Source organism: Gymnoscopelus microlampas, assembly GCF_963454915.1.
Source record: "Gymnoscopelus microlampas genome assembly, chromosome: 17".
Classification (NCBI taxonomy): domain Eukaryota; kingdom Metazoa; phylum Chordata; class Actinopteri; order Myctophiformes; family Myctophidae; genus Gymnoscopelus; species Gymnoscopelus microlampas.
The window spans coordinates 40,585,077-40,599,219 of NC_139954.1; the positions used below are offsets into that span (position 1 = coordinate 40,585,077).

The 14,143-nt window shown below is 42.0% G+C and overlaps 1 protein-coding gene across 3 annotated transcripts in view; it reads left to right on the top strand.

Moving 5' to 3' along the window:
- Nucleotides 1–14,143, top strand: part of erbb4b (erb-b2 receptor tyrosine kinase 4b) — a 623,270-nt gene that overhangs the window by 419,288 nt on the left and 189,839 nt on the right. For all 3 annotated transcript variants that reach the window (XR_014602804.1, XM_084085440.1, XM_084085441.1), the window contains exons 8-11: nt 618–731; nt 2,466–2,592; nt 5,231–5,304; nt 12,774–12,864. Coding sequence is in view for 2 of the 3 variants with exons in the window: in XM_084085440.1 (XP_083941566.1) it covers nt 618–731; nt 2,466–2,592; nt 5,231–5,304; nt 12,774–12,864 (406 nt within the window). In the remaining variant the exon portion in view is untranslated. The remainder of the gene's footprint in view (nt 1–617; nt 732–2,465; nt 2,593–5,230; nt 5,305–12,773; nt 12,865–14,143) is intronic.

Sequence of the window (14,143 nt, forward strand, 5' to 3'; positions counted from 1 at the left end):
TAAGAAATATATCTACAGTTAGATGCTTCTCGACAAAGTCTGATTCAGAAAAGCTGGTTCATGCTTTTAGTTCCAGTAAACGTGATTATACTGTAATGCAATGCAATGTTTGACAAAACAGCCATTACATCGACTCCAGCCAGGTTTGAACACTTCACTCCTATTTTAGTTCTTCACTGGCTCCCAGTAAAACAAGGAATTGATTTTAACCTACTTATTATTATTTTGAAATGTACAATGATGTCCACATTTTATATAGAGCTTTTCTAAGTACCCAGAGACGCTTTACATTTACTAACTTTATTAGGGGAAAAAAGCACCTAGAAAAGGCCAAGACTATGGAATAAAATCAAGAAAAACAGTGGAATGGGGAGACGGGGTCATATTGAAGAGGTGGGGTTTGAGAGCGGTTTTGAAGATTTGAAGGATGGGGGGGATTCTCTTAGAGTATTGGGGGCAAAAAGCCCTATAGCCACACGTATGGTACTTGGTCTTGGGGACCGTCCTCAGGGAGGTTGGCGTCACCAATGAATGAATGGCTTAGCTCCTGCCTATGTAATCATTTGGGGGAAATAACGATAGCAGAACTCATTTAGTAAGCCTCTAATTTGTTGCAGATAACTTTGTGGTGGACCAGAGCTCCTGTGTGAGAGCGTGTCCCAGCAACAAGATGGAGGTAGAGGAGAACCGCATCAAGATGTGCATCCCCTGCACGGACATCTGCCCTAAAGGTAAGCCACATGCACCAGTACAAATGACACTCTTAGGCCAAATTAGCCACATTTTGGACCCTTATCGTCCCTTTTCCGGGCATGTCATAATAACTGCAGCTTTTTGGGTGAAAACAGCAGATATACAAGTTCACAATGGCTTTGCTATGCCTTGTGAGCTTGTAACTATGATGAGCTTGTTGAGATTTGGTGTAGATGAAAGAAAGGAGGGGGGCCAGGTACAGACCTCTCAGGGGGGAACCCCGGTCAACACAGTTCTCCTCAGAAAAGGGATGGTAGTGTTCAAGTGGTTAAGGTAAAAAAGGTTTTTAAAAAAATGATATCACACAAAGATTCGGCGGACCCCCTGTAGTAACTCTGAGGACCCCCTAGGTGTCCCAGACCCCCTGTTGAAGACCCCTGGGTTAGAGCATGCCTTTCATGTACAAAGGTTGTGGGTTCGAATTCTGCCTGGGGTTGACGTCAGCAAGGGCATGCGGTCGCAATGGGTTCAGATATGAGCCAAGTCTCCTGCAGGAGGTGTGTCTGAAGTCTCCAGGCGTAAAAACAGACGACGACTATCGCCTTTCATACTGCATAGCAATCTTGTCATGGATGCCAGTTTTGGGGAGGGTAGTCTCGCTTTAATAGCGACATGATCAGAGACCTCTATGTACTGATATGTCTGGAGAAATCTAAATCCAATGTAAGGGTTACATCTCAACCTGTGGGCTGGGATTTTAGTTAAAAAATTAAAATTAACTGGGACTGGGATCATGTTAATATTCGATCTGTGATCATAGTCATCTCAACAAACATTATGTCTAGTTTTATTAAGACTAGCGTCCCTATAGTCTTGCGTAGCTTGTAAAGCTACAGAATGCTCTTAGACTTAGAACATTATTTATGCAGCTTTACAAGCCACCAGTTGCTTACATTACACACACTGAGACACGTTGAACTACAGCAAAACTACCCTCAAGAGAAATATAGTTGTCCTAACTAAAACAATTACCATGTGAACATCTGCCATGTAATCAAAAATGTTATTGCAACAATTATCATACAACATTAAGGCAGATGAATAAAAACGAGATTAACTTGTTTATCAATAAACAGGAGTTACCCTCAACTGAATATGTTTACTGCCAAAAGAAAACCCTCTTCATCCATTGGCTGTGGACGAAGAGACAAGAAAGCAACTCATTTATTTTCCTGCCCAAAGTTAATGTAATACTGAAGCTACTACTGTATGTGTCCAGCCACTAAGTTGTGTTCCTGTACGGTAGTTAGCTGCTCTTCAAAATGACACAAAATCAATTAACTTATACAGTATAAAGAAAAAGAGAAATCATTATGCAAATTCGCATTTAGTTGAACGACCAGCAAACTGCTGCAAAATGTATTTAGACTTCAGTTTTGACAATAAGTAGTGAAACTATTCCCCACCCCAATATTGAATACCACAAAACTTCAAATGTGTTTATTTGTTAATGTGAATTTGGATGATTCAAAACAAACTGGGAAACGCACACGCTTTCATGTGAAACATGTACAGGTATGTATCCAAGTAGTTGTTCGCAGCTTCTTTAGGTAGTATAGTTACTGACAGGGTTCTGTTAGTGGTTCCTATGTGCCTTTATATTTTTGGAAACACACAGCATTGCCCCTGAGCTCGATTCTAAAAGACACAACTGTGTACTTTTGTACATGTTAATAGTAATCCTGTTCTGTGTGTGTCTGTGCTTGTTCCAGCCTGTGACGGCATCGGTACGGCCAGCCTTCAGTCGGCCCAGACCGTGGACTCCAGCAACATTGATAAGTTTGTCAACTGCACCAAGATCAATGGAAACCTGGTCTTCCTCATCACTGGAATAAAAGGGTGAGAATTGATTGGAGAGCTATAAGCAGATCATAGTTGATTGGACGCCTAGAAGCAGATCATAGGTAGGTATTTACTTGTGCCTAAACATTCACTGTACAATCCTTAGAGTTCATTTAACTCTGAGAGTGTCCAAATGTAACCAAATGGACCCGTAAGGGTCCATTTGGTTACATTTGGACACACTCAAGAGTTACAAATGGAAACATTTACTAAATGGTGCATTTATATAGCGCCTTTATCCAAAGTGCTTTACAATGTGCATTATCTTCACGCACACATTCACACACCGACAGCAGAGGAACCCATGCAAGGCACCAACCTGCTCAGTGGGAGCAGTTAGGGGTTCAGTAGTCTAGCCAGGCGACAATTCCACAATCTCCGAAGGCTATTATAGAGATCGAACCCTCAATCTCTATAATAGCATTCGGCCGCTCTATACCTCCTGAGCTACTAGAATGTTGTATAGCTTTCCTACATGATAGTCTATAGTTATATTAGAGTCTCACACTGTGACAGCCACACACTGTAATATTCTGAGTAGCCTATCGATTTCATGTTAATACTAATCTTTACACTCTCCGAGTGGTATTTACTCAGGTTTTTGCTTGGCAGTGCATGTGTTTTATTTCTTATCGCACACTTTCTTATCTTATGCTAACACTGAGGATTTTATTGTGTTCAAGCCTGACCTCATAGTCCAAACCCATTGCAAACTAAAACCGCTTGTGCAAAGACAACCAGCCACAGACATGGCCTAAACGCTCAAATCAAATAAATAAATAAATAACTTCATTAGGTTACAATGATATTGTTTTAAATATGGTGCTTGATCCGAACCAGATCAATTAAGAGATAGCGGTTCGGTCCCATTGGGCTCTGGCTCTAAAAATGTTAATAAAATAAAAAATCTAAAGTCACATTGCTCCCTAGTGTGTCGTCCACTTGCAAATGTTAATGAAACCTGCTATTGAGCATAAGTGCTAAAAGCCTGAACGTGAAATATGCACTAAGTATGTTGTTAAGTGGGTAAATGAATGTGGATGGAGCAAGCCATGGTTTGCTGGTGATAAGTGGGTGACTCTGCTTGAGAGTGGTACTGCAGATTGGACCAGTAAGGACAGTGCTATACTACAGATGCTAATAAGTGGAATTAATTACAGTGAGGAGTGGATGTGCTAGAGATGGTGTGAAGATGAGATTTTGTCAGTACACACAGAGGTTGGCAGAGTGGCACGAAACTGTAACCATGTCAAAAGTATTGCTACTTTCAACTAATAATGTCTCAAGTGGATAATAGTAAAAGTCGTCATCCAAATAGTTTCTTGAGGAACTACGTGTGTCCTACCTCACACCGGGGAATACATTTCTAAATGGAAGAGTAAGAGACCAACTCCAACCCAATGGAGGATGTACTAGTTGTATTAACGTACAGATTTGATTGCAGCTTTCATTTGTATTTGAACTTGCCGAGGTGTTGTTGATTGTCTTTGTCATCATCAACAAGAATTTCAATATGGCATGGCACATACGTACTGTATCAAACCCTTTTTTTTTCTTTCTTTATTTCTTTTTTCTGATATTCAAATTGTTCCTTTATTTTCATTTGTTCATCTTTTAGTGTTGTTGGAGCTGGTTAGTGTAGCATTTTACCAGCTCTCCTCTAGGACTTGCACTTTTTGCGCTTTGTTTAATAAATACAAACTAGAGTATGTCATGGGACTTTTGTACCGTTTTAAAAATTAGGTCAGTGAAGTGAACAGACAGACAGTTCCCACAAGTGCAGATAATTATGTTTCTATTATCCTCTGGTTCTAGTATTTCTCTATTCTGTTCTGTTCTGTTCTGTTCTGTTCTGTTCTGTTCTGTTCTGTTCTGTTCTGTTTGAATCAAGAATCAAGAAGGGTTTTATTTGTCACTTAATTATTGTCACTGTTGGGTGGAAACCTTGTATGTCCAAAACCGTTCCTTTTTTTATTACTTTTAATAAAAAAGTAATACAATTAAAATAATTGTGAAAGTACTAGTGTAGTCTAGTCTATATCTCTCTATCTAGTGTAATACAGTCTCTGTTTCTCTATTAGTCTAGTGTAGTCTGGTTTGTATTGCTATATCCTACTCTATACTATTCTATTCTATTGTAGTCTACAATAGTCTAGTGTATAGTCTATTATAGTCTAGTGTAATCTAGTCTGTATTGCTCTGTTCAGTTCCACTCTACTTTTGTTATTTCCTATTCTGTTTTGTATTCTATTGTTGCATTGTTGTCTTCATGTCTGGCTGAGTGTGGATAATGGTGGGAATGAGTGGACCCGCTGATTCTGCATTGCCTCAGGCAGGTCATCTGAACCCTCTGGCTGTTTCACAACACAGAGCCAAGACAATCACAACGCGGCTGTTCAACTCTTTTTGTAAAGCAAAACAATCCAGTGCATTTATGTTTTATCAATGCGGTACAAAAATGCTAATTCTCTCGATCCCCTTTATTTATTTAAAAAAAGAATGTTACTTCTTTTATTCAATACATTTCTCTGCAAATGTCTTCCATGCACGGAACTATATGCACGAAAACGAATTTCACCCACTTCTTTACTTCTGTAAACCTGTGATAATAAAGCTGATTCTGATTCTTCCACAGGGACGTCTATCACAACATCGAAGCCTTGGATCCCGAAAAGCTCAACGTGTTCCGCACCGTTCGTGAAATCACAGGTGAGTCAATGTAGGATATCAGAACGGGAAATGAGTTTGTCTCTCATTGACTTTGCTATTACAGCACATGTAGCTGAGAAGGCTCTCGGAAATATCAGGTATTACTCAGTAACTTATTCATAAACATACTGTTTGTGCCCGATCACAATGCATTATTCTTTATGATTTGTTATGTGTGCATCGACATGTACGGTGCAGCACATTATGCACAGGGTGTGTGTTTGTTGGAGCCCGCTAGAGACGAGCCGCACCAAGGCGTTGGACAGGCAGAGCAAGATGAATATAACATGAGTCTATCTGTCTCTTCTCTCTCTCTCTTTCTCTCTCTCTCTCTCTTACACTGATCCCTGGAGGGGGGGGTCTCTAGCCTTGAGTCCCAGGGTCCCAGCCCTCCCTTCACGCACCATGAAGAAAGGAACCGAGACACATAGAGCAGTTCCTCTTTAACCACTTGAACCCCATGCATCCCTATTCTGCGGGGGGATCATTCGCCAAAAATGGCAAGCTCACAATGTGTTCTGAGCTAAAAGATTGGCTTTTTTTTGGCTAACAGATTTGGCGTGTGGGGGGGGGCTGGTCCAAGTACAGTTGTAACTCTGGTCTGTTTTACTAAGAATAGAGGGTCTAAGTGGTTAATCCCCACAGCCACCTCACCCGCCCTGCTACCCCACCCAGGCTGTCCATAGCCTCATTCTGAAATCAAACCTTTTATAACTCATAAAAGGTATTTCCCCCCCTTTTTAAATTAATTCTCCGATTTAATATGTCATTTTCCCCTTAAAGAGCGTACGGTTAATCGAGAAGTGTTAAATGACGATGTGTTAAAAGCAACGAAAAATCACCCATATTGACGTTTTTTCGCTGCGTGGCGAGCTGAGGAGAGGTTTGAAGGGTTGGTGGCAAAAAAAAACGCATACCTGCCAAGCAGCTCTCCACCACACTCCCACCCTCCCCCCTGCCTCTTCTTTGTCTTCTTGTCGCAGTCACAGATGCGTATCGCCTCGTGTCACCTCTCAGAGCTGTCAGGGTGTGTGACGTGTCTACCCAGCCGTCAGCATCCTCCGTGACCCAGAGGTTATGGCTCCCTGTGCTGTGGCTTTTCAAATAAAGTGTGGTGCAGGAGGAGAGATCTCTCCTTACAGTATATACACCTGGCACACTCCTCTGTCTCTCTCTCTCCCTCCTTCCCCCTCTCCCATTGACCTCATTGTTTTCCTCTCCCCCCCCTTAGTTCTCGGTGCCAGCATTTATTTTATTTGAAAATATGGGGGTCATGAGGTCAAGTCGAAGTGTGTTGGGGGGCGATCCGTCCAAGCAATTTTGCATTTGAGTTCCCAGCAATACAGCTTGTAATCATGAACCCTAGCGTCACTATTCTGGGGCAAACATGTGGCGAAAATAGCAGATCTAAATGGTGCATTTATAAATAGCACCTTTTTCCAAAGCGCTTTACAGTCTTCATTACATTCACCCGTTCACACACGGAGGAAACTATGCAAGGAAGGCACCTGCTCATTTGGGGCAAATAGGGGTTCAGTGTCTTGCTCAAGGACTTCTTTGACAGTGACTCTGGGGGATCCCGGAAACTAACTGGGAACCTTCCGTTTCAAGCAGCCAATCTACCTCCTGAGCCACTGCTGGCTTCTTCCCTACAAGCTTCTGAGTTTCTAGATCTGCTACATTTCGTGTAAAGGGGAAAAAAAGAGGGGACTTAGTATAGACGCATGGGGTACTCCGGTCAATGAAGAATGTATGGCAGGGGTCGGCAACCTTTTTATAATGAAGTGCCATGTTTTTATTTTCTAAATAGTCAGTGTGCCATGTCAACATTAAGTTTAATTAACTTAAACCACATAAAAAAATAATATTTCCAGCAGATTTTCATTGTCCATAAATATAACCAACCTATAATGTGTCTCCCAGACACATGCATTTAAAAAATACAATAGATTTGAAACCAAAAATCCTCTCTTTCACACTTATGCCAGTAAGCCAGTGATTACCCTCCCCTGTGCCAATGTTGGCACCCGTGCCTAAGGTTGCCTACCCCTGATAGAGGGTTTTCAAATGTTTTCTCACCACTGCACACTAATGGGCAAGTCCAAAATCTCAAGGCACCTAAGCTTTATTTTATACTTCCTCATAATAATATGTAGGTGTCATGCATAAAATTGCCTAATTGTCCAATGGGCTCCCAAGCACACCACACTAGATGAGTGGCTCCTCTTGCCATCAGGATTGTGATCTCAGAGTCTAAGGTTCTCTGGACATTGTGGTGTTCAGGTTTTCGTTAACTTGCATTGAGTGGGTGAAAATAGGCTCTCTCTGCCTCTCTCCCAGTCTTTTGCTGATCAAGCTCTCCATCCCCCCACTCTCTCTCTCTCGCTGGTCGAGCTCATATCTAACATCACAAACAATAGAAACCATTGCCAAACTCATAGCTATAGATTGGTTAACTCATTCACTGCCATAATAAATAAATAAATCATCCACTGCCAGCGAATTTTAGATTTTCCTACATTTTCAAGTAGCCTTTACAGTCTTCATTACATTCACCCGTTCACACACGGAGGAAACTATGCAAGGAAGGCACCTGCTCATTTGGGGCAAATAGGGGTTCAGTGTCTTGCTCAAGGACTTCTTTGACAGTGACTCTGGGGGATCCCGGAAACTAACTGGGAACCTTCCGTTTCAAGCAGCCAATCTACCTCCTGAGCCACTGCTGGCTTCTTCCCTACAAGCTTCTGAGTTTCTAGATCTGCTACATTTCGTGTAAAGGGGAAAAAAAGAGGGGACTTAGTATAGACGCATGGGGTACTCCGGTCAATGAAGTATGTATGGCAGGGGTCGGCAACCTTTTTATAATGAAGTGCCATGTTTTTATTTTCTAAATAGTCAGTGTGCCATGTCAACATTAAGTTTAATTAACTTAAACCACATAAAAAAATAATATTTCCAGCAGATTTTCATTGTCCATAAATATAACCAACCTATAATGTGTCTCCCAGACACATGCATTTAAAAAATACAATAGATTTGAAACCAAAAATCCTCTCTTTCACACTTATGCCAGTAAGCCAGTGATTACCCTCCCCTGTGCCAATGTTGGCACCCGTGCCTAAGGTTGCCTACCCCTGATAGAGGGTTTAAGTGGTTCAACCTCCTGGTCCTGTGCCACTGACCCTCACACACACACCAGTAAGAGGCTCCACACTGTGATTTGCCTTCTGCATGGATGGAGCAGTAATGCAGCTCTGGGCTGGAACCTGATTCCCTGCTCTGTTGCTCCCTTCACTTTGCTTTTACTGCCTATAGAGCCACAGAGATAGACAGAGAAAAGACAAAGAGAGAGACACGGAACACAGAAAGGGAATTACAGGTTCAGTGTGGATTTTCATCTCACGTATATGCAGTAGATCTTGGAGGAGTTCATAGCGGGTTCCCAGTGTGTTTTCCCTGTGGTGCATACATGCATGGATCTCTGTGTGTTTTCAGCACACGTGTATGCCAGTGTCTCTGCTCCCACGCTCCAAGCCCGATTCATACTCCGTCGCAGAGCGTAAATTAGGCTTCACAGTATAGTTCTTTTGAGTTTTAAATCCCAGCGGGAACTGCTTCCATGAACGTTTTGACGCATGGAGTGTCTTCATCACAGTCACACAATTGAGAGTGGTTTTTACCTTTTTAAAAAGCCACCAGCAATTTAGGTTAGAAATATCTCCTTTCCTTTTCCCTGGCAATATTGCAAAAATAGAAGGAAAAAAAAGACGTGAAGAGAATGATTACATGCTTAAATGCATACAATACCGTATCTTAAGAATCAACACTTAACTCAGGGAACACCTTGAAATGTGAAATTGGTTGTGCTTTTAAGCAGTGTGGCTTTGTGTGATCTTTTGATTTCATAAATGCCCAAATGTGCCTTTCTAGTTTTTATATTGCTGGAGCAAGGAAATGTGGGGAGAAAATCTTTTCCTCCTTTCCTCTCATGAAGGATTGGCCCAGTGTTCCCTATGTTAAAGGAGAGAGAATGGAATCAAGGAAGCACCTCTCTTTAGCTTTTAGAACAGTGGTTTTCAAATGTTTTCTCACCACTGCACACTAATGGGCAAGTCCAAAATCTCAAGGCACCTAAGCTTTATTTTATACTTCCTCATAATAATATGTAGGTGTCATGCATAAAATTGCCTAATTGTCCAATGGGCTCCCAAGCACACCACACTAGATGAGTGGCTCCTCTTGCCATCAGGATTGTGATCTCAGAGTCTAAGGTTCTCTGGACATTGTGGTGTTCAGGTTTTCGTTAACTTGCATTGAGTGGGTGAAAATAGGCTCTCTCTGCCTCTCTCCCAGTCTTTTGCTGATCAAGCTCTCCATCCCCCCACTCTCTCTCTCTCGCTGGTCGAGCTCATATCTAACATCACAAACAATAGAAACCATTGCCAAACTCATAGCTATAGATTGGTTAACTCATTCACTGCCATAATAAATAAATAAATCATCCACTGCCAGCGAATTTTAGATTTTCCTACATTTTCAAGTAGCCTAGTCACAGAATATTTATCTCCAGTATGATCGATCCCCGGATCGTTGCTATTCACGGGGGCTTCTGCAAAAAAAAAAAAACATGTCATCACGACCCCCCGTTCGCTTGTTATAGGCTGTTGAAAATAGCATGTTTCGCCAAAAATACATAGTAAAACACAAGAGGCGAGATACAGGCGATTTCCCAAATATGTTAACCAGGAAGTGAATGGAGGACTAAATCTTGGGATCACGTGATCTCCTGGTTCTGTGAGTGTCTGGGGATGAAATGGTCATGTGTTAGCGAAGAGCGCCATCTAGTGGAAACACCAAAAAACACAAAAAGACCCTTGTACGACAAAGTATCAAATAGGTCTCAAGTCAAGTGGTTTGTAGCCTAAAATCCCCTTTCAAATTTCAAAACATGGACTCAATCTTTCTCCTCGGCTTGACTACAGACACATCAGTGAAGTACAGGTCCATGAATGCCATGTTAGTGAATACGCATCACGTGCCAAACTACTGAGCCTTTTCCATTAGTGAGCAGACAGGTTTTAAACTGCACGTGTGCGATTAATTTTTCACGGGATATTTGACGATGGTGACAAGATCTGACCTACATGGGTTACGGCATGTGTGGGTGTAAACGTTGTTAGCCTGGCAGCTTGTTAGCACCTAGCAGCAGCGTGTTAGCTCCATTAAGAACTTGAGGATAACCCTCCCCCTGACTTTTCCTCACCCCCTCCAGCTACCTTCCCACTCCAGTCAAAACAAACAGCTTGCTTCTTATCAATTGATAGCAGGGATCTGGAGGTTCCCCACCACTCCTGCTTTTGTCATTAAGGCAATTAGTGTCAGCCGCTACAGCGCTAACGATCCCACGGCATGGCAGCCGGCAGGCTAATAGGGCCCTCAGCCACCTAAATAATCCAATGTGGAAGAGAGGCTGTCTGTACTGACTAAATGAAGGCTTACTGTAAATGATACACACACACCCCACAGGAGGGGAATCAAAACAACAGCTCGGCGTGTTGTTTGGTTGCTAAGGAAGACACATTGTTTACTGTCTATTGTTTACCTGTGATTGTATTTAATTTGTCTTCATGCTTCCATGGGGGGAATGTCTATTTAGCTGCAATAATTGGCCCTCTTTGGATCGGCGTGACGCGCCGAAGTTCGGTACTCGTGTTCGTCTAGATGCCCCGCAATTACCCGAGCGCTTTTGTTACACGTCTAACACTCTAATAAGCGTTTCCTACAGACCTGCTACGGCACGCCTGGGAGCGGAGCAACAAACAACGTTGCTGATGAAATGATATATCCTATGTGTGTGTAGGGTAGGGGGACGCGCATCCTGCCGATGTGATGAAGCAGCGCACTCTTTCTTTAATTAAGCCTAATTTATACTCCTTCAAATGACGGCGTTGCTCGCCGAAGAGAACCGATTTTCAAGCTGACAGCGTTCAGTGATGCGCGCGTTATTGTTTTTAGGCTTCATAGTCGGAGCGACATCGCCATGCGATGGAGTATGAATTACGCTTTACCCACACACATCTCTCACGCTTATTATGAATAAATGATAACGGCAATCAAATATCAGACACTTGATTGAAATTCATCCTGCCTGCATGATGCCTCCCTCAATGTTAAAGCGGTTTGTGTTATTTTCTGGGCTCCCCTGAACTCCACTTCTCCTCTGATCTCTCCAGTCTCCTCTCCTTTCCTCTTATATTTTCCAGAGATCCGCTCACATACTCTCATCACTTCGGCCGGCCATCTTGTTTGTCCTCTGATGCCTGCGCGTTGGTCTTGCACCCCTCAACCCCCCCCCCCCTCCTCCACCCGCGCCCATCTGCTAAATATTTAATCTTTTCCAAATACATTATTGAAAATCCTAAATGAGCCACGGCCCGTTCTCTCAGCTTATTCGTTTTAGTCTCCTGAATGATTCAACAGGCAAAGAGCCGGCCCATAAAGGAAATGCAAAAATATTGATAATATCAAACTATTACCATTATCATTATGCCCGACACATTAGTGGAGCGTTTATCTACATCCTCAATTTATAGTCTCATCTAGCCTATTGTCTGCACTCTGTATGCAGTTGATCTTAGATTAGGGACCGTCATCATAACTAATCCACTGTACTTTGTAAAACACCTCTGTTTCGCAGCCTGCTGATATTGTATCGTAGTTCCTCACAGGATTCAGGCTGAGCTGCATTCAAATGAGATAACAGCAGCAGATAACAGCAATATGTTTGGGAATCGTTGAAATGGTGATACAAGCGTCACGCGTGACATTCGGTGCAAATGGAGGTCACTATTCGATTTAAGAAACCAGGCCACTAGTTAATCAAAGGTGACATTTATTTGATGATGGCTGCTAAAATTAGACAGATTTTGCATTTCAGTGTATCTTTGCCTATACTTTTGTGATGTCAATCACCAAATCACCAAATACTATACTCCCATAGTATAGTTATAAATGTTATGAGTTAACATTTATAACTATCTAAATCAAAACATTTCAAAAACACGCCTGGTAACGTAACATTTTCTCCATGTCTGGAACATTATAGCAGTGGTTCCCAGAACGTTTTAATTTCAAGGACCCCCAGTTTGATATATATTAGACCACGGACACATGTACACACACATGAATATGTACTTAGACAGTTCATATACAGCAATATACGGGCAGTATACCCTACTGCCTACTATTTAAAAGTAGGACCCTTGCACACACTTTCAAGCACCTCAAAGTGTGCTATGATTAATGTAAATACTATGCAATGTTTCCGTCTTATTTTTCTGTCTTGATATACTCAAGTATGTTTGTGTGTGTGTGTGTGTGTGTGTGTGTGTGTGTGTGTGTGTGTGTGTGCGTGTGCGCGTGTGCGTGCGTGCGTGCGTGCGTGCGCACACGTGCCTCTGCCCATCCAGGCTTCCTGAACATCCAGTCTTGGCCTGAAAACATGACAGACTTGAGTGTTTTCTCCAGCCTGGCAACCATCGGGGGAAGAGCGCTCTACAGGTACAGTAACCTGTACATGGGTGGTAACTGTCGGGTGCCAAACCTTATTGTACATACCAAAGGAGTGTCCAAAACCATTCATTTTGATTTTAAACATAAAAGAAATAGGATGGATGTATGGAGAGCTCTGGTTTGAGTGAGCCTCCCCACTTTGAAATGTGTGGGATAACAGGCTTCACATTCCTGACCTGTCAGTAGTGTAAAGTAACTAAGTACATGTAGGCCTACTCAAGTACAGTACTTAAGTACAATTTTGAGGTATTTTTACTTTCTTCAGTATTTCCAGTTTTCAATACTTTTACTTCTACTCCACTTCATCAAATATTGTGCTTTTACAATACAATACAATTATTTGATTTTTTTTGTTACTAAGTTACTTTGTAGATCTTGATTATTATTACAAAACATACGCTAATGACTACACATTTCGGCCATTTGAAAATAGCCGATCTACAAGCTCACAATGCGCCGCATCGCGACGCATTGTGAGCTTGTAGATCTGCTAATTTCAAAAGATTTTTTTATAGAATTTGTACATTTGAAAACTTTTGAAACAGGACATTCTGCATAATGAGTGCTTTCTACTTCCGGTACTTTAAGTACATGTTGAGACCAATACTTTGGTACTTTTACTCAAGTACATTTTGAATTCCGGACTTCTACTTGTAACGGAGTATTTCTACATTGTGGAATTGATACTATTACTTAAGTAAAATAATTTAGTACTTTTTCCACCACTGACCTGAGTGCATATGTAGCAGTCACTCAGTCGCTCAGCCAAGGGGGAATTCCCCTTTAGGCTAGCTAGTGGATAATATGATGGCTTTCCACACTGGAGACCCAGGTTCGATTCCCGGGTGTTACACATTATGTGGAACACAAACCATTATAATATGTTTAAATGGGACTATTTTTTATTCAAGCCTAATTTTCCATTCTATACAGTATGTTTGCAGTTTAACCACAAAAGTTCACACGTCCAAGTGGATAATAAGCTAATAAGGTCATTTTGCAGTGGGCTGTGATTGGTCATTGAACATGCCAGAGTGTCATCTTAGCCTAGTTAATCATGGCCAGTCGATGCTCCACCACCCACTAGCCATGGAAGGACAAACTAATTATAATGAGTGAGCTGACGGCAATGACATCCATTAGCTCCCCTACTTGGACACCTAACCCCGCTACTGACACACTCACTCTGTGTGTGTGTGTGTGTGTGTGTGTGTGTGTGTGTGTGTGTGTGTGTGTGTGTGTGTGTGTGTGTGTGTGTGTGTGTGCG